The sequence below is a fragment of the Peromyscus leucopus genome, chromosome X (genome assembly GCF_004664715.2).
Source record: "Peromyscus leucopus breed LL Stock chromosome X, UCI_PerLeu_2.1, whole genome shotgun sequence".
Taxonomy (NCBI): domain Eukaryota; kingdom Metazoa; phylum Chordata; class Mammalia; order Rodentia; family Cricetidae; genus Peromyscus; species Peromyscus leucopus.
The window spans coordinates 62973814-62994884 of record NC_051083.1 but is presented as its reverse complement, the minus strand read 5'-3'; the positions used below and the strand labels follow the sequence as shown (position 1 = coordinate 62994884).

Genomic DNA, 21071 nt, shown 5'->3' with positions numbered 1-21071 from the left:
TGCTGGGGATTGAACTTCGGGCTTTGTGCATGCGCAGTAAGCACTCTACTTTATCCCCAGCCTGAATTGTCATTTCTGAAGATTTATTATTTTATCTTTAAAAATGTGTGTGTGTGTGTATGCCATGTTTGTGAAGGTGCTCATGGAGGCCAGAATAAAACTCCAGATCCCTTGGAATTGGAGTTACAAGCCTCCTGACATGGGTCTAAAACTTGAACTTGGGTCATCAGAAGAGCAGTAAACTCTTTTAAACTCTGAACCATGTCTCAAGTCCCATAAATGATTGTTTTTTAAATTGCAAGATGTGCGTGCGTGCGTGCGTGCGTGCGTGCGTGAGAGAGAGAGAGAGAGAGAGAGAGAGAGAGAGAGAGAGAGAGAGAGAGAGAATGCATGCATGTGGAGGTCAGAGACAATATGTGGGAGTTGGTTCTCTCTTCTCCATGTGGATCTGGAGATTGAACTCAGGTTATCAGGCTTGGCACCAATCACCTTTACTAGCTGAGCTATGCTGCTGGCTCCAGTATAAACTCTTAGTTAACCAAAGCAATGGCAGAAAGAAAGATATCAGAGAATCAGCATCATCTCAGCTTTCGTTGAATAGTCTACTAGAAATACTCATAGCAAAACACATGACTGGAAAAAAAAATCTTTCAGACCCTCTGGTGCAGGTACTGAGATAGACAAAAGCATACATAAATCATGGAAGAAAAACATTCTTGGTAACATTAAAACCAAAAACCTTGTTTGTAAGGAATTGAGACTGGCTATATTTATGTGATGGGAAATCCAAATCATGATTAATCCACATTGAAGCTTTAAAATAATGGGGTAGAAGTTATTGATTCTAACTTCTAAAAGACACAATTAAAAATTTTATGCTGTTAGCTTTGCTTTTTTAAACTTATACAAAGCCAGTTGAAAATACCTGCTTTGACAAACACATTAAACTGTATTTAAAGCAAAGCTCTGATCTACTGGTGTTTTTAATAACCACCAGGGAATCAGTAAAGTGCTTAATTTTTCCATTTAAAAAGTCATAGGGGAGCTGGACTTGGTGACGCATGTCTATAATCCCAGTTGCTAAGGAGGCTAAGGCACAAAGACCAGGAGCTCAAGGCCTCCCTGGGCCACAGCGGGAGTTTAAGATCAGCCCTGGCCAGGTGTGTGGGAGTGTGAATATTTAATCTCAGCACTCAGGAGGCAAAGGCAGATGCAGACAGATCTACATAGTGAGTTCCAGGCTAGCCAGGACTACACAGTGAGACCCTGTCTCAAAAAAAAAATCAGCCTTGGTAACTTAATGGGACCCTGTCTCAAAATAAAAACAAGGGTTGGAGCTATGACTAGGTGGTAGAGCTCCTGCCTACCATCACAGAGCTCTAGGTTAAGGGGAAAAAAAGTCATAAAGCTGACAACATTTTATTATCTGTCTTTTTGAAGTAATCATGAAAGAGCTTAAGAGAAAATGCAAGAGAAAATGAATATTTCTTGAGAATATTTTCAACTTACAATGCTGTATCTGATTTAGTTGACCAATTATTATTTACAAGTTTAAACAAAGCATCAGTAGGTACTAGGCAAAGAACTTTAGGTAAAATGGGTGTTTGGATTTAATAACAATTTAATTTGTGTGTGTGTACGTGTGTGTGTGGACATGCATGTGGTGAGTATGTAAAGGCATGTGCCTGTGTGAGCTTGTGGAGGTCAAAGGAGGATGTCCTGTTCCTTGAGACAGAAGCTCTTGTTGACCCTGGAGGGAAGCTGACGGCCAGTGAGCCTTCTGTCTCCACCCACGCCTGGCTTTTGACATGGGTTTTGTTTTGGATTTAAACTCAGGTCCTCACACTTGCACACAAAATGCTCTTACCCATCTCCAGGCCCTTAAATTACATTTTTATTTCCATTTCTGGGAAGTGAACTTAGAGCCTCACATGGGCTAGACAAGCACTCTACCACTGAGCTATATTCCTAGCCCATTAGTCAGATTTTTCAAAGATGTCTTCCCACTGAGGAAAACAGTCCTGAAATAAAAATATAATTTTAAAGAAGACAAAATTAAGGCGGTGTCCTAAATTCATGACACAACTAAAAAGGTTATTTTGGAAAGTTACTGTGATATGTTCAAAGCTAAGGGCTTTCTCCACCTTTGAGGATTGCTGGTTCTTTTGATGGGCTTCAGAGAGCCAAAGATACTCTCCTGGTATATCAGTAGCTCAGAACTATTTAAGTCATCCTTTCGGGTGTTCTTTATTAAAAAAGCAATCCATATATATTTACTTGAGTACATTCAATTACACTACATTTATTTCAAGTGGTGGAAACTCATATTAAGTGATAAAGTATTGATAAAGGCTTGAACAAGTGGCTCACTCTCTCTTCCCAGAGTTTCTTCAGCTTAAAATAAGGACAGCATTGTTATGGGAATTACATAAATCATGTAAAGTAAATGGAAACAGTTCTAACACATAATAAATATTCAATAAACGGCAGCTCTTTTTATTGTTATACAATAGCCTGGTTATACTCACTCTTTTGTTGAGACAAATAACAGGCCACAGGCTGCACCCCAGGGTGCAGCAGCAGCAGAGACATCCACACAGCAGCCATTTCACATTGACTGGGAGAGCCTTTTTCAGACATGAGTTCACACGGCCAATGCTGGTCTTAAATTCTTCTGGAGCCACCTAAAACAGGGGGACTAACTTTATGAGTTTGTGGACAGCTTCCTATTACCCCCAATCCTAAGGAAAATGTCTTATCAGAAACATTTCAATGTCTCAATATATTCTCTCCATAAATCTGTATCACATACTCTCGGAAGACATAATTGAGTGAAGCAATATGAATTCATGGTTGTAGAACTTCATGTCATACCCACAATGCTCTGAAATGACCAACAATCAACTAAAAGCAACCCAGGTGATAGCAAGGGAAACCCATCAATCACGCACTTTTGTTAGCAGACATTCTTGTTAAGGCAATGGTACTCACAGTCTTCAGGCACCCCAACTGAAAGCTGATTTATGGTTAGAAGCATAAGACAAGAAGAAAACCCAAACTACTAACCAGAGGAGATGGAATTAAAAATAGTCTTTGATAATAATCCTGAGTTACTTTGAAAAAATAAACTCTTAACACCTTTTCATTCTGGCAAATCTGCAATATAATAGTGAAACTCGCTGCTAATTGCAGGGAAATACATTAACAAGAGATAATATCTGGTAATTATGTTGAAAGCAGTCTGTTGGTATTCAGTACATATCCGATTTCTAAGCACTCTGAGTTTTGAAGGTTGAAGAGTCTTTACACAAATTCAGTATTTCTAGTTACTACCTCCGTTCCTGCAAGCAGTTGCTTCTCTATAAAAAATGACGGCGTCGATTCAAAGGCACGAGCAAGACCCATGGAGTTAAGATTTATATAAAAAATTCCCCTTGTAAATTACATGATTCGAAGGCACACTAAAAATAGTCTGCTTTCGGTGAAATCACGTTTCGGCATTACTCAGAAAGTTGGCAAACAGTAAATTCAAGAGGAAAAGTTCAGCCTTTGTTGTGAGAACTAAACTTAGGATGTTGGCAGAAAAGTAAGTTGCTGTAAAATGAAAGCCCCATGACAATGCCTGACATCACAAACCTAAAAGTTTCACTCTTCCACATAAAAGGCTGTACTAGAGGAGTTGCTTTGTCATGTTTTTAAAATTTTTTTTTAGCAAAGATGTCTTAGAATCCACACAAATAGACATACTAATGGATGCTATAAAGATCCAATTCAGCACCATCACAATTAAAACATTAAGTAGATACGCTCAGTAGAACCGTTTGTGTCCCCGTAAGTCAATTACTCGGTGCATGAAATGGTTGTTTTTGCTAACAATGACCAGTTTTGAGAGAGTAGAGCTTAAAACTCTGTTTACATGGGGAGAATGGACTTCATTCTCCATCTACACTGTTCAAACCGTAACCCTACAGTGACAGCTATTGTGTACTGAGAATTCTACTGAACTGACATCCACAGACGTATGCTCTATAATTGAAATTAGAAAACATTAAAGAAGCCAAATCAGGAGACTTGGCTTCTAGTTGTTGCCATGTCTGAGAAAATTACAGGTAAAATCACTTAATTTTTCTGAATCCTGGTTCCTCATATAAAAGGTGAAATGATAGTCTTTTTATATTTTTTTTAATTTATTCATGTATTTTGTGAGTACTCTATCTGCATGTACACCTTTATGCTAGAAGAGGGCATCAGATCCCATTATAGAGGGTTGTGAGCCACCATGTGGGTGCTGGGAATTGAACAAAGGTCCTCTAGAAGAGCAGCCAGTGCTCTTAACCGCTGAGCCATCTTTTGAACCCTGATAGTCTTTGTTTTATATAGTCACCGGAAATAGAAGTCCCAGTTTAGAAAGAATTTCTTGGTTGGAATACTTTGAAAAAGAAAGTCTGTAAATCACATGTCAGATGTAGAGAAAGAAAAGCTGTTGCCTGATTTCTCTGAAGGCAAAGGGATTGATCAGAGGGCATGGAAAGGACCACAGTTTTGTTGCACATTCGATTATAAATAAAAGGATAATCTGCTACACTCTGAAGGAAATTCCAATGCTTTTCAGCTTTTGATTTTCTCAGAGAGATTCCCCCTGCTCCGCTCCTTTCCTCTCCCTTCTTCTCGGAAGCTGGGACGGAACCCGGGGGCCAGCCCACACTAAGCAGATGCCCTACCACTTGCTCGCTTGTAGTGCTTTGGTGTTCTTCTAAAAAACAAGGTGCCTAGCCACTATCTAAAGACTGATCTGTCCCGAACAGCAATATTTAACTTCCTTCTCATGGCAGGGAATCACTGAGTAACCAAGTAACCGTTAGAGAAAGAAAACAGTTCAAAAATTAGTTATCTTCACCTTCTACCTGAGCTAAGGGACACATTGAGTTCTGGGAGGGGCCAGAGTCCTTCCCTCCCTTAGGCGTTTATGTTTACTCTCTCAAAACTGTGTAACATGGGTTCCTCCTGTGAGGAAACTTTTGAGAACAAATGAGGTACAGCTATAAAGCTACTTAGCACAGTACCTAACATACATCAGACACTCAGCAAATGGAGCTACTGTCCGCATTTCAGGGTGAGATTACAGGCAAAAGAAGAGTTTTAATTTGTGTTCTTTAAGCGCTTAAACACTATCGACCTGACAATGTGTATATTTTCTGGAAAACACGACCCTTTCTTTACCTCCTTGCCTAGGAGTGCTTGGAGAACGGCTTTTCCCTACTATCTTATTCCTCCCCGCCTCAAAAAACCCAGTGGGTATAAATAACTGCAGTCACTCTGTGATGTAGGCAATTTTTTTAAAGAACGAAATCACTTTCATATTATAACAATAAATTTAAAAACAAATCCCAAAATGTTTTCCATCTCAGCTGATGATAATTTCATTTCAGAATGGTTTTTCAGTGAAGGCTCACTCAGTTTGTCACCTTAAGGTTGTTCCCAAACAGGCCAGCGACCTTTCTTGTCCTCAGTGACTCACCTCTGTGTGCTGACAGCATGGAAGCACATCCCAGTTGTCCAGATAAGTGCATCTCTGGTGTCCTCATCATTTTCTAACCCTGACTTCCAGCTCTTACTGTAAAGTACCACTTTGCAGTATGAGGAGACATTCTACAGTGTTGCCATCTTTTAAAGCTTTGCTTATTTTGAAAATATTGGCTACACTTTTTTCACTTATTTATTTACTCTATCTATCTGTCTATCATCTATCTATCTATCTATCTATCTATCTATCATCTATCTATTTATCTATCTGTCTATCTATCTGTCTGTCTGTCTATCTATCTATCTAACTATCTAGGACAACCTGCAGGAGTCTGTTACATCCACTGTGTGGCTCTCAGGATCTAACTCAGGTTGTCTGGCTTGGTGGCAAGCACCTTTTAGCCACTGAGCCATCTTGCCAGCTTTGAAAATAGTTAAAAAAGAGTTTGTAATTATGATTTAAACTTTCTTTAAAAACAAGTATGCAAATACAGACAAGAAAATTAAATGTAAAGAGTTATACCAGAGATATGAATGAATCTGTCCAGCCAGGGGGTGGGGGTGCGGTGGAGTGGGGGTGGCGCACGCCTTTAATCCCAGCGCTCAGGAGGCAGAGGCAGGAGGATCTCTGAGTTCAAGCCCAGCCTGGTCTACAAAGTGAGTTTAGGACAGCCAGGGATACACAGAGAAACCCAGTCTTGAAAAACAAAAATAAACAAACAAACAAGCCAAAAAGAAATGTCTAAAAGAACAAAACAGTGTACACAGAATTTTAGAAAAGAAGTTTCTGTCTAGCAGGGAAGAACAGTGGTAGAGAGCTGAGGGAGGGGAAAGCTGGCTTTCAATGTGAAACATGGCAATGAAATCAATTACACGCCACGGTATGCAGTTTGTTAGGAAACTGTCTTTCATTACCTCTTTCTGAAAATGAAACAACACTCCTCAAATTTGGCAATCTTCCTTCTCCAAAACCCTCTACTTTTAACAGATACGCTCTTACTATAGACACATTAAAACTCAAATGTTCAAGTTACTAAAAATGAGAAATCAAATTGCGGGTCATCAGACAAATCGACTGAAAAGAAAAACTTGCACTAGAATCTCAAGCAACCAACTACAGTCTGCATTTGGACTTTAAAAAGACGCCACAACTGGCTTCTGGGGAAAAAGCCCTGTATTCGAGTAATAGTACAAGTCATAAAGTAGGACGGACGGGGAATGGGGAGTGCCTAGCTCCCGGCTTTACACAGGGAGAAGAAAGGTCTAGTTAAGTGGAGATCCCGAGTTAGCGCCATTTGACTCATTCACTTGTATACAAGCGAGGATTTCCAGGATTGAATGTCGGCTGGGAGCCTCGGACTTCCTAAGCGGACAGTAGGCTGTAAAGAAACACGTCATTCCTTTTGACTCTCTTGGAAAGAGAAAAGAAAACAGCATCATGAAGGTGGGGAAAAGGGCCATAATATTTTATAACAGGATGCAGGGGACTGAGGAGAAAATCGGAGCAAAGCCCAGCAGGACTGATGCGCCTCCCTCATTGTGAGGAACACAAGCATAGCAATCACTTGTCATATTGGGTCACAATAGAGGAGGGCAATTTTCATGGCTCACCATTCCCAGTACTACACAGTGCACTCCCATAATGCTTTTGACTTCCTTCAAGCAGAGGGCCGGAAGCTCTCACTTCTTTTTTAAAATGTGTGTGGCTGTTTCCCTTTCTGGTCACCAGAGTATCTGTGTGTATACACATACCTACCTACATGATTTGTCCTATCATGTCAGGAGAACTTACCTTTAGTGAAATGGGGAAAACAATCCCTTCTGCACTTACAAAAATTGACACAAAAGAAGCAAAAAGTTAACATGGAATTGTGGAACTTACAAAATGGCCTTTTAGATTTTCCTAACTCGCTGCAATTTTGTTTACTCAAGTCAGCTACTTGGAATATCTCACTCATGCCAAAAGAATGAGTTTTATAAAGGGCAATTCTTTTCTGTTAGGTATTACACTTATCCATTTTAAGACAGTTTACAAGGAGTATTAAGTTGGGAATTAAGACCTTTTTATTTAGTTTTTCATATTTACATAAGGCCTTCCCGCAGTTATTAGAGAAATGGTTTAATAATCCACACTAATCTATACAAGTGAAATAGTACCTACTGGAGAAAAAAAATCTCATTAAGGAAATAAAGCTTGATTAATTCATTAACATGGAACTTGAAAAATCAGACCTCCAGGAACCAGAGCTGAAGCTCAGTGGTAGAGCGCATGCTTAGTGTGAGCAAGGCCCTGGGCTTAATCCACAGCAACAACAAACAAAGAAACATCAGACTTTCAGAATTACTTCCAGTGCTTTTCTCATTGTCAAACACACATTAAGAAAACATTGCGCTATCATTTCTGCATTACCCAAAGTATACCGATGTACACATGAGAAAATTTGAACATACAGCCACACATCAGTATGCTGTGTACTATAAAAATAGTCACCTGAAAAGAATAGCTGTTTTAGCCAGGCATGGTGACTCATGCTTGTTGTAATCATAACAATTAGAGAGCTGAGGCAGGAGGACTGCCACAAGTTTGAGATCAGCTTGGGTTACATAATGAGTTCCAGGCAGCTTGGAATACATAACAAAACCCTGTTTCTAAAACACAAAAAGACAGATTGGGGGGGCGGGAAGAATGGATGTTTTCAAGAACAGCTCCCATCCAGATTATCTAGGTTATATGAATGGATACCAAAAGCAGCTTACTATTGTTTATTTTGGTTTTTTTTTTTTTTTTTTTTGAGACAGGGTTTTGTTTTTTTTGTGTGTGTAGTTTTGGTGCCTGTCCTGGAACTCACTCTGTAGACCAGGCTGGCCTTGAACTCACAGAGATCCACCTGCCTCTGCCTCCCAAGTGTTGGGATCAAAGGCGTGTGCCACCACCACCCAGCATTCAGCTTATCATTCTTACAATTCCGATTTAAAAAAATCCTAGTATTTTTTAGTAAATATCTTATGGGTCAATGGAATTTTTAGTTCCAGAAGTTTGAAAATGAATGAAGAGGTGTGAAAAGATATTCCAAAGATTACTTCAGCACACAAAATTGGCTAATTAAAAAAAATGGATAATGCTTATGCCTGGGAGCTATATTTACTGACAGTTTTCTAGAAATTTCTAGGTCCCTAATTTTTTTTTTTTTTCCGAGACAGGATTTCTCTGTGTAGTTTTGGTGCCTGTCCTGGATCTCACTCTGTAGACAAGGCTGGCCTTGAACTCACAGAGATCCATCTGGCTCTGCCTCCCAAGTGCTGGGATTAAAGGCATGCACCACCACCGCCTGGCCAGAAATGTCCAGGTCCCTAATTTTAAACATGTAAAAAAATTAAGCTAGTATTAAAGCTGGATGTAATTTCCCAGACAATACATGCAGTAGCATTAAGGGAAATGTAAAGAAATCTTCTATTGGAGATGTTTTGATTTATATTTTCTTTAATTTTTAATATTAAAGCTACCATGTTCTTACCAATATGTTATTATTCAGGAGATATTTCCATGTTTTTTTTTACACATTTGGAGAAAATGTTTATTATTAATGTTTATAAAACACATCAGAGTTTAAGCTGCTGCTGCACTTGGTGAAGTATTCTGAATGATTAGGAGAGGGAGGTAGAGCACACTAGAGACCAAAGCCAAACACATTTAAACTGAAGAGATTTTCTCTTTCTCCCTCTCTCCCTCCTCTCCTCTTCTTCTTCCTCCTCCTTCTCTCTCTCTTCTCTCTCTCACTCTGTGTGTGTGTGCACGTGCGTGCGTGCGTGCGTGCGTGCGTGCGTGCGTGCGTGCGTGCGTGTGTGTGTGTGTGTGTGTGTGTGTGTGTGTACATGCACTTGCCTGGGCAAGTGTAGATGCCAGAGATTGACTTCAGGTGTCTTCAAAGCTCTCTCACTCTCTACCTTATTTTTGTGAGACAGGATCTCCCAGTGAACCTGGAACTCATCATTTCTGCGAAACTAATTGGGCAGAGAGTGTCCCCCAGGAGCTGTCTGTTTTTGCTATCAGCACTTGGGTTACAAATGCCAATCATTGTACCTGACTTTTATATGGGTGCTGGGGATCTGAACTCAGGTTCTCATGCTTGCAGAACAAGCACGTTTTGCCCGCTGAGCCATCTCCCCAAACTGAAAGTTAGCATTTCTGTAAGAGAATTTTTCCAAATACAGTAACTTTAAAAAAGGCAATATTTCAGCCAGGCGGTGGTGGCACACGCCTTTAATCCTAGCACTAGGGAAGCAGAGGGCGGCAGATCTCTGTGAATTCAAGGCCAGCCTGGCTACAGAGCGAGTTCCAGGATAACCAAGGCTGTTACACAGAGAAACCCTGTCTTGAAAAACAAAAAAAACATAAAAAAGGGCAACATTTCAAGTGTACAATATGCTGGTGGGTTTTTTGTTGTTGTTGTTGGTGGTGTTTATTCTTTGTTTTTTTTTTCTTTTTTTGAGACAAGTTCTAACTATGTAACCCAGGCTAGCCTGGAACTCATGACTCTTGAATGCTAGTGCTGGGTTTACAGATCTGTGCCACCACAGCAGCTCAACATGACATTTTAATGTACATATACATAGTGAAATAATTACTACAGTCAAGCAAGCTAACATACCTCCTTACATAGTTATTTATCATTTCTTTTAGAAAATCTGAAATTTGTTCATTTGGTGAATTTTCAGTATATAATACAATATTATTTATAATCATCATGCTGTACTTAATCCATACTTATAGGTTTGAATCCTGGGAAGTCTGAATTTTGAACAAGAATGCTTGTCTATACAATTGAATACAGAAAAACCTGCAAATAAAAAGGTAGTTATTTATTGCTGTGAGTCCAATTCTAGAAACGCAGTCTAAAAGGAAGAAAAACATCTAACCAAAAATGTGGTGCTTTTTATTTGTAATAAATGATGCATGCCACATAACACTTTAAAAATCATAGTGACTCAGTTACAAAGATAACTCTGGCAATAAAATATTGAAAATTATAGATCTAAATGAAAACAATTACAGCTACCTGTGCTAGGCAAAAAAGGCGACATTGGAAAAGCTGAGCAGGTAAATAAACAATGGCTGACATTAAGAAACACAGACAAAATAGCTGGCCAGAGGCTCGTAGTCATGGTAACACTGTTTAGTCACTGCGAGCAGAGCTTCCAAGTAGGGAGGCCTCCTGTTATTTGGCTTCATTACCAGTGAGTCAAAGCATTTGTCATAACATTGAATAAACCATAACACAGTGCATTAGAATCGGAAAATTCAAAGCAAACTCACTTACCTTCCCTGTCAGAACCGAGGGAAATTCCGTATCAAACTTGTTGCTTAATCCAAACCTTAAAAACAAAGACAGAAAAAAAATCTATTCTGTTCAGCATATTTAACCCTTTCTCCCAATAGGTTATAAACCCATGCAGTTTTCTTTGATCTTCAGATTTAAAAACATGTCCAGAATATGCACAACTTTATGATGTATATACCAGTTGAAGCCAAGTAATGGATTTTTAAAACCCATATGTAAGTCCTATAAATAACACTAAACTGAAAAGCTATGTTCAAAATAAAACTTGACACACTTAAAAAAAAATAAATTTTTGACTATTTGTCAATATTAGCAGTTAAAGAAATTAAAGAAAGCAATTTAAAATTGTTGCTGTATTGGGTTCGTGTTTGTTTGTTTGTTTGTTTGTTTTTGTTTTTTTTCGAAACAGGGTTTCTCTGTGTAGCTTTGTGCCTTTCCTGGAACTCGCTTTGGAGATCAGGCTGGCCTCAAACTCACAGAGATCCACCTGCCTCTGCCTCCCAAGTGCTGGGGTTAAAGGCGTGCTGGGGTTAAAGGCGTGCGCCACCACCGTGGCTCGTGTTTGTTTTTGAGAAAGAACTTAAAGTTGGGTGGGTAAGGAGGGGGAGATGATCTGGAAAGCCTTGAGGGAGAGAAAGAATATGATCAGAATATATTTAAAGTTAAAAAATTGTTTAAAGTAATAAAAAATAAAAGTGGAATTCTAACTATATCCATGAGACTAAAAATAGCCAGTGTCATAATTTTAAGTTTTTATTTATATTTTAAGTGTGTGTGTGTGTTACTCTTGGAGGCCAGAAAAAGAGTATTGGATCCCCTGGAACTGACTGGAGTTACAGGTGGCTGTGAGCTGTCATGTGGGTGCTGGGAATCAAACCCAGGTCCTCTGGAAGAGTACCTCATCCTCTTAACTGCTGAACCACCTCTCCAGCACCCCCCATGTTATAATTTTTGATTAAAATGTTTCTCTGTTAAAATCCATTTTAGTAGATAATTGTTAGAATTGGATGATAGATGATATGTGAGAATGAATTATGCTATTCTTTGTACTTTTGCCTATGTGTACAATTTTTTTTAAAAAAGTATTCTTTTCGATTGGGCGGTGGTGGCACACACCTTTAACCAGCCCTCAGGAGGCAGAGACAGGAGGATCTCTGTGAGTTCCGGGCCAGCCTGGTCTACAGAATGAGTTCCAGGATAGTCAGGACTACACAGAAATTCTGTCTCGAAAAACATTAAAAAAGTATTCTTTTCCCATTAATGTAGACTTTGGAACTATACTTTGATAACTTGTGACCAGTTACTCTTCAGACAACTAAAGGATCTTTTAAAATGCCTTTCATTTGCTCAACCATTTTGAGAAAAAGAGATAGATACTCAGCTCGAAAGTTTTCTCTTCCAGTCTGTTCACTACAGTATGTAATAAAGTCAAAAGGAACTTTCTAGGCCTTTGCTTGTTGAACTGAGTAGGGATAACTTAGGTTACTTTTGGAATGTCAGACAATTCCATGTTAGAATAACTAACAATTTTATGTCAGTGGATGATAGGTAAGCAAAAAGAAAAATAGACTAGTGTTGAGAACTCCATGAAACAAAAGCAGTAACAGGTTACACATGCCAATAACTATGTCCTTACCAGGCTAGACACTGTGCTAAGAAAGTACATTACTGCAAAGTCTTAAAGGCTGCCAAGAGAAGGGTCGTCATTCCCATTTTTTGGACAGGGAAGCTGACATTCATGGTGGCACATGCCTTTAATCCTAGCATTAAAAACCATTTAAAAAAATCAGTTAATTAAATGATTTGCCTAAAGTCAAGCTCCTATCATAGTTAAGAAGTGGTAAGAACTAAAAATTAATAATAGTTACTAATTTTCTTTTTTAATGAGTAAAAATGAATCTTCTAAAATATAAAAAGTATATTAAAATGGTAAAGGAAGTATATTTTTACACACACACACCCCCCAGCTGAGGACCAAACCCAGGGCCTTGCGCTTGCTAGGCAAGCACTCTACCACTGAGCTATTTTTACTTCTTAAAAATCTCCTTTATGAGCAACATATAGATATCAGTGTCTGTGGGAGATCAGTTCTGAGCCCCACCTTGGACATAGAAATCCTTTGATACTTAAGTCCCTTATATTAATTTTTTTTTATTAAAAAATTTTATGCTTATTTGATTTCATTATGCATAGATTTTGCCTGAATGTATGTATGTGTTCCATGTGCATGCCTGGTGCCCTTGGAGGTCAGAAAAGGGTGTCAGATCTCCTGGAACTAGAGTTACTAAAGGTTATGAGTGTCCACATGAGTACTGGAGGCTGAATCTGAGTCCTCTGTAAGAGCAACAAGTGCTGTAAACTGCTGAGCCAGCTCTGCAGCCCCAAGCTCCAATATTAAAATGGAGTAGTAGTTGCACATAACCCATGTACATCCTCTTGTATTCTTTAAATCATCCTAGTAATAGCTAATACAACTACTATGCAAATGGTTGCTATACTATATTGTTTACAGAATAAGAGAATTTCCATGCATGTTCAACGTAGATGGTATTTTTCATATATTTTTTTTGAACTGCAAATGGTTGGATTTATGCTAAACCTGTGAATATAGAGGGTCAACTGTTTATCTATAGCATAAAATATAAAGAAGCGGGTATAATGGCAAATGTCTATAATCCCAGGGTGAGGCAGGAGGATAGTGAGTTCAAGGCCAATTCATCTCAAAAATCAAACAACAAAACATAATGGAAAGCAAACCAGACTCACTACTCTCATAATTTTGGCTATCCTGTTCTCACCTACTAGGGATTTCTTTTTTTTTTTTTTTTTTGGTTTTTCAAGACAGGGTTTCTCTGGTAGTTTTGGTGCCTGTCCTGGATCTCACTCTCTAGACCAGGCTGTCCTCGAACTTAAGAGATCCGCCTGCCTCTGCCTCCTAAATGCTGGGACTAAAGGCGTGCGCCACCACTGCCCAGCCTTACTAAGGATTTCTTTCCTAAATATTTTCTTTCTTTAATACTGAGGATATAAAAAAGAGTGCTTACTTCAAAAAAACCTTAACTCTGAGGGTTTTGCTTAGTAGCTACAAATATATTGAAATGGCTGCTGCTGAATAAACACCTTATCTCTGTTTCATAAGCAAACTATGAAGTTAAGAACAGTGGCTCAATTAGGCAGTGGTGGTGCACGCCTTTAATCCCAGCACTTAGGAGGCAGAGGTAGGTGGATCTTTGTGAGTTCGAGGCCAGCCTGGGCTACAGAGTGGGTTCCAGGACAGCCAGGGCTACACAGAGAAACCCTGTCTTGGAAAAAATAAAAAAGGAACCATGGCTCTACAGAGGTTACACTAATGCATCTATTCATTACTCATCAGTGATAGGCATTAGCCAAGCTGTGGCACTCTTCAGCATTAGACAAAGAGGCACTTGGGAACTACTCATAAGCCATTTTATTGACTTTATTAAATATAGCGTCTATTATGTGTTTAAAGTTGACCAAGCTGGTGGTTGTCAATGATTAAATTTTCTTTAAGTGTTTTCAATGCCCCTACATTTTAATTTCTTGAAACAATTCTTTGGATTATAGGAAATGAAGGCAAAGAAGGATGGATCCTTTTCCTTGTTTTTCCATGCCTCCCTATACTCCTTGCTTTCCATGCTTGTAAAAATGACTATTTTTCAATCATTTAAAACCTTGCATAAATGAAAGTTCATGTGCTCAGGTTAAGAATCAGTGCAGTCAAATTCTGCTAACAAGAACCACTATTTTGCTAGAAAACTGTGTACTTAATAATATAATACAGATTCTGAATTATATGTAGTGAACTCTACTGTACTAAGAAAAAGGAAAATAATGCCATATAATATAAACAGAGTTTTTTTTTTTTTTTTAATTCCACTTAGATCTTTCTTCTGGAAATAACCATGTCTTACCAGACTACGTGATAGCTTAAAGCTTTGTAAAATAGTCACCTGATGGTTTTCAATGCTGGGGAATGAACCCAGGGCCTTGCTCATACTAGTCAAGCCCTCTCTCTGAGCCCATTAATTCAGACTGTAATTTCTCAATGACAGGTAACAGAAAAGGTATGCCATTCTCTAATTTGAGAAGTGTCTGTAAATTTGTGTAGAAATGTATTGTTTATAAATTTAACTATCAGTTTTGATTCTATATCTAATAATTTTAGTGAGACTCCCTGAAAACTGGTAATTCAGCAATCATCTCAACTACCTTCTATATAGGTACTCTAGCAAGTGCAGATATTCATACATTTTAAGTAATAGGAGTGTGTTTATGTTTATAAACACAAGGGGGGGAAGTCTCATCAAATGTATTTGTTTTCTGGATTTCAATACGCTGTGCCCTAATATTTACCCTAAAAAAGAAGAAAAATATAACTCAAATATACAGCATTTTTGAAATACTTTATACTTGCTAGTGACATTCATTGTTTTGTTTCTACAGTTTTAAACCTGTGAGAGTTAATTTAGTAATACTTTTTTTTGAGACAAGGTCTCACTATGCAGACCAGGCTGGCCTCTAATTCACATGGCTCCACTTGCCTTTGCCTCTCAGCGCTGGGATTAAAGGTGTGCGCCATGCACACCTGGCTTCACCCTGTTTCTTATGATATTATAATTAATTTAGGGGCCGGGAGGTGGTGGCGCACGCCTTTAATCCCAGCACTCGGAAGGCAGAGGCAGGAGGATCTCTGTGAGTTCGAGGCCAGCCTGGGCTACCAAGTGAGTTCCAGGAAAAGGCGCAAAGCTACACAGAGAAACCCTGTCTCGAAAAACCAAAAAAAAAAAAAAAAAAAGTAATTTAATGTTAAAATTCATATTTTGTGAAAATAACTAGAAGGCCAAAATTATTAAGATGATACAAGTAAACTGGAGTACTCTTACACACAGAAGCTAGCTTAACAAAGCTTTATAGAGAAACAGTGATGCCATCAGTTGGAGAGTGGTGATACCTCATCACTAGGATTATGATATTATTACAGCTATATATACATATATCTAAGCTCAGAATAAAGTCCTCTTCAGAGCATGATTGAACAAATTCACATTTGTTGAGATCCTGTAATATAGTTTGCACAACAATGAACATAGACTATCACTAAAATGAACCAATATTCATTGAACTTACTTAAACAAGTATTATGGTGGGCACTGAAGATTCACAGGGAATGAGAGACTGTTCTTGCTGCTGTAGCTTACAATTTAGCAAGGGCAAAGAAGACTTACAGGAAATGGTGACATTTGGAAAGCTAGGGTGAAGGGAGGTATGTACTGGCATTTAAGATTGAAGCACTAGCTTGAACGGACATAAGAGTAGAAATAGCATGCTGTGATGAGTAACAGGAGGTACACTCAACTGAGATGGACAAAATAGAGAATGATGAGGCATGTTTGAGAGTTAAGTAGCCCAGGGAAGAGCCTGAGCAGAGTCACACACACACACACACACACACACACACACACACACACACACACACACACGGAAAACTCTGGATAACTGACACCACAAGAAGCAAGAAAAAACCATTTAAGATGTGTAGATAGTAAGAGTAGAGGGCTAAGCATAAAATTCTGGAGATCAGTGGTATTTAAGAAGCAAGATAGGAAGAAGACTGTTAATGAAAAAAGTACTCTCTTACAAAACTGTACTCCCAGTCTCTGATCATGGTGATCTCAACTGAGGCCAGATTCTTCACAGTTAAGGTGGCAGAATCCAGATCAGAGTAGGTAAACACGGTAGATGGATGTACTTTTAAGGAATTTGGAGAAGAAGAGAGATTAGATAGCAGCTAAAGGGGATTTGGCTATCAGAAGGTTTGGGGATTGAATATATTTACAGGGCAATTTAGACTGTAGATTCTAGAGAGAGTCAAAGTGAGGCACCATTGGAGCCTGGGGCTGCCTTATGGGACAAGACCTTACTGGGCAGAGACTGGAGGGCAGAAGAGGCGAGATGAGTTCTGGGGAAGGAGAGGGACTCCTTGAATTCTGATGTTGGGTGCACTAAGCAACAGGACAGTGCCATGGTTAAATGGAATTGGAAGAAAATGAGTTTGGCACAAACATGCACAATGACATGAGGAGAGGCAGCAGACTGTGGCTATAATTCAAGAAGGATGGCAACTCAAACAAGAGTGCTGCCAGACAGGAATAGAGAAAATGAAAAGTCTAAGCCAATTTCCAAATGTATGATGACATAATGCTGGGAAATTCGGACATAGGGCAATTCAAGGAGAAGAGTCAAAAAGGCTCAAAGATTTCAAATACTACTCTGGGGGAGTAGAATGTTGGGGTCACCACCAGAAATGTGGCAACCAGAAATATAACCCATTGGGGGGAAAATGCTGGGTTTAAGATAGACTGAGTTAGAATCAGGTTAAACATATCTATTGCCTTGAATATGTATCTCTTACTCATGGTGAAAAGCTACAAAATATTCTCCCTTTAAAAAAATCCAGTGGATGGTGACAACTCTCAAATTTTAAACTTTTAATAGAAGCAAAATCTACAGATGAAGACTGAACAGATAATAAAGTCAGGGTACAAGAGAGTAAGAAATAGTTCACTCACCTGGGCGCGTGCCTTTACTTTAATCCCAGCACTTGGGAGGCAGAGGCAGGCAGATCTCTGTGAGTTTGAGGCCAGCCTGGTCTACAGAGTGAGTTCCAGGACAGCCATAGCTGTTACACAGAGAAACCCTGTCTCGAAAAACTAAAACTAAACAAAACAAGAAAAAAAAGAAGGAAGGAAGGAAGAAGAAAGAAATAGTTCACTCACATAGGTATAGGGCCAGGGGTGTAGCTCAGTCATACAGCCCTTGCCTGGATGTACAATTCCCTAGTTTGAGTTGCATCACACCCCTGCAGCCCAATAAAATATAGTTTAGAGCAATCTACACATGCCTACACGTCAGAAAAAAAATGAAACAAAATTTGATATTTTAGATGTGTCAGATTAAGATTATTCTTACAGATTTTACCTCACTTGACATATGGAAGGTTCTGTTATTATAGTTCATGTCTCAAATCCCAACAAAAATTTTTCCTAAAGATAGGGTCTTGCTCTGTAGCCCAGGCTGGCCTAGAGATCATTATATGACCCACGTTGGCCTGGAACTCATTATGTAACCCAGGTTGGCCTTGAAGTCATGAAACTCTTCTTGTCTTAGTATCCCAGGTGATGGAATCACAGGGACAAAGGACCATGCCTGGTTTCCTTCCTGGCTTCTAGCAGACCTTTTAAACAGTTAGTCTTTTTCTTAAAATGTTAGCTATTTAGCATCAAATGCTCTTCCTAAATAAGAAAATGTATACAACAAAACTAGACAATTTTTCAAACTATATTCATATCTAGTGATTTAAGTATTGGCTTATGCTTTTCCGACTTTTCTCCAATAAATACCCAGATACTACTAGCACTATCCCTTTACTCGTAATTCCAGAATTTTTAAACTGTGTGTGTGTTGGGGGTGTTGGCAGGGAATTATACTACAAGAGGCTAGACACAGCAAATCTCAGTGCTTTGTTTTAAATGAAGAAATGAAATTGGTTGTGTGGTGAGTAGAATGGAGCCACGAGGGAGCTTTAGAGAACTTAAATTATGCTTCCTTGCTATGTACTCTTTGTTTGAATTTTAGAAAATAATGGGGGGAGTTGGATCATAAAATCATGAGTTGGAGTATAAAACATCATTTCTCTGTTTGGTCATGTAAAATAACCTGCAAGCAAAAAGAACCCTGGATACCAGAATCATAATTAGTTTGAATAATGGTCTTCCTAGGAGAAAGGAATGGAAGGAAAACAGTACAGTCACCTGAAGAGTGCAGGCTATCTGCAAAAATCCTGGACTGAGAAAAACTGTCTGAAAATTACCTAATCAAAAATCAGGCCTAAAACTCTCCCCAAAGCCTCCAACCACAATTGAAAAAGTATGTGGTAATACAGTCATTCAATGATTCAAAAGTATATTACAGTCAAAATAGTTACCATGTTAAAAATTAAAAGGTAATGATTGAGGACTTGATACATACTGTATGATTTCATGCCAAGCACTCAATTGGGTCGAAGGGACTAGGTGAGCCATGATCAAAATTAAGGATAGTGAGACATGATGAGAAGGAGCAAATCTATTTTGAAAACGCAGTGAAAGACTCCATAGTTAGGAGTATGAACACAACACCATATTCAAAATTTTAAGTATTTACAATCCAAGCAAATAAAAATGGGGAAGCACTCTTCAGAGCCCAGAGATCATTTTTTCTTCTTTTACTGTACAACCAAGACGATATGAAGCCCTTGCACACTTTATTTTCTCAAATATGATACAGAATTTCAATTTAAAAGAAGCCACCCTGGATGAGTTTTAGAGAAATCACCCTCAATTCATCAAGGGCCAATTTCCCTACATATTTAATATTTGTATATTTAGTATTTGGGCATACAAAATCCCCTGTAGGCATCTTAATTTATTTCAGAGCCAAAGGGCTTAGAAACCACGTACTCCAAACCCTTCATTTTGGAGATGGAGAACCCAAGGCCCGGAAGTAAGATTCAACTGACCAAGGTCATAGGGCCAGTAAGAAGGGAAACTGAGATAAGCAACCAAGATCTCTCACCCGCTATCCATTGCTCTTTCTACTTTGCATAGATTCCTATCAACACGAACCTCTAATGATGTGATATCAAAGGAACGTCAGAGCAGTGCGTTCAACAGAGAAAGGATGACGATATTCATTCATATAAGCATTGGATAGGAAGAATGGATGGATAAATATGTGGGTGGATGAATATTTATATTATTCACAAAATGCACCACATTTTTGTTTTGAAGAATCCAAGCCCAGACCTTGTCACATGTCACAGCAGTCTCGGTTTTCCACTAGCCATCAATCTTGGCAGCAGAGAAGCCTAGTACATCCTGCAGTTTAGAGACTATTCACTTGCCAGCACACGTACAAGCGGATCACCCACACTCCAGTGCCTCTAGCTGCCCACCCCGCAACTCCATGTCCTACACTCACTCTTTCCTCAAGGGTCGAGGCATCATTCTCCCCATTTCTTTGACACTACACCTCTTCAATCTGCGGTTTCTCTATTTAGACCATGTTCTTTGCTAACAGTATGTCTTAGCCCTTTCCCACTCCGCAGGCCCTTCCATGCCCTTTCCCATTCCTCTGTCGCCAAATCTCAGCCTCTGCAAGACCCCGGCCCCAATCGCTTACACAGTGATGTGGCCGGCGCCGCGCACCAACACAGGGTCTGGGGCATATCTCCGCAGATGCTCCTCGCTCACAACCCGTGGCGGGGGCGGCACCTCCTCCTCCTCTTCCTCTTCTTCCTCCTCCTCCTCTTCTTCCTCCTCCTCATCTTCCTCCTCATCTTCCTCATCCTCATCAGGCCCAGATACCGACGAAGACGACGACGACGACGGCGACGACGACGACGTTGCTGCTTCTTCTTCTTCCTCCTCCAGTTCCGAGATGGTGTCGAACTCCGCCATGTTGGGCAGCAGGATGCTCATCACGTGACCTCACGATCGCCGCCACTCTCCGGGAGAAGAGTTTGAACCTGCGGAGCTACTGAGAGAGGAGGGGGAATGGACTGAAGAGAAAGAGGAGGGGGTAGGGAAAGCACTTGAGGAGACGCGCCTGCGTATTGGGCAGACAGAGCGGGGGTTGGAGGCGGGGGCATGAGGGACCAGGGAGTAAATTCGGTGTACGCTTGCGCGGCTCCAAGGGGAGGGGGCCGATAGAGGTGAACTCCAGGGAATTCTCGAGGTCCGGTCTGCGGGTGCTGATCTTCGTACTGCGCTTCGGACGTCAGCCTTGTACGCAAGGGACGTACGTTCTCGTTTTAGTGCCTGTTAATTAATGCGGGATATATTTACCTCTATGCAGGCAGTCGAGGGAAATCAAATTCTATAAAAGAGAGGTTAGGACTTTGCCCAAAATATCCCCAGGTACACATATGTCATTCCCTTACGCAGAGATTGTTCAATCCTGAGAGAAGGGTAAACATTTTTATTAACATTTTACAAAAGAGGAAACTTTCTATTAATTTCTCCTGCTGAATGGGACTTTGGGGACTTGTTAAGTGTCACAGACTGTGCTAAGTGCTCTGTGTGCGTATCTCATTTAATCTCTCCACAACCCTATGATGGCTGTACCATGTTGATTCAAATATTACACAAG

The 21071-nt window shown here is 39.6% G+C and overlaps 1 protein-coding gene across 1 annotated transcript in view; it reads right to left on the bottom strand.

Annotated features, from left to right (window-relative positions):
- Positions 1–20613, bottom strand: part of Chic1 (cysteine rich hydrophobic domain 1) — a 43496-nt gene extending 22883 nt beyond the window's left edge. The window contains exons 1-3 of the mRNA XM_028891962.2: positions 20103–20613; positions 10842–10896; positions 2529–2684 (exon numbers count right to left, since the gene is read on the bottom strand). Of these exons, the coding sequence (XP_028747795.1) occupies positions 2529–2684; positions 10842–10896; positions 20103–20401 (510 nt within the window). The 5' untranslated portion in view covers positions 20402–20613. The remainder of the gene's footprint in view (positions 1–2528; positions 2685–10841; positions 10897–20102) is intronic.
- Positions 20614–21071: the final 458 nt, after the last annotated feature.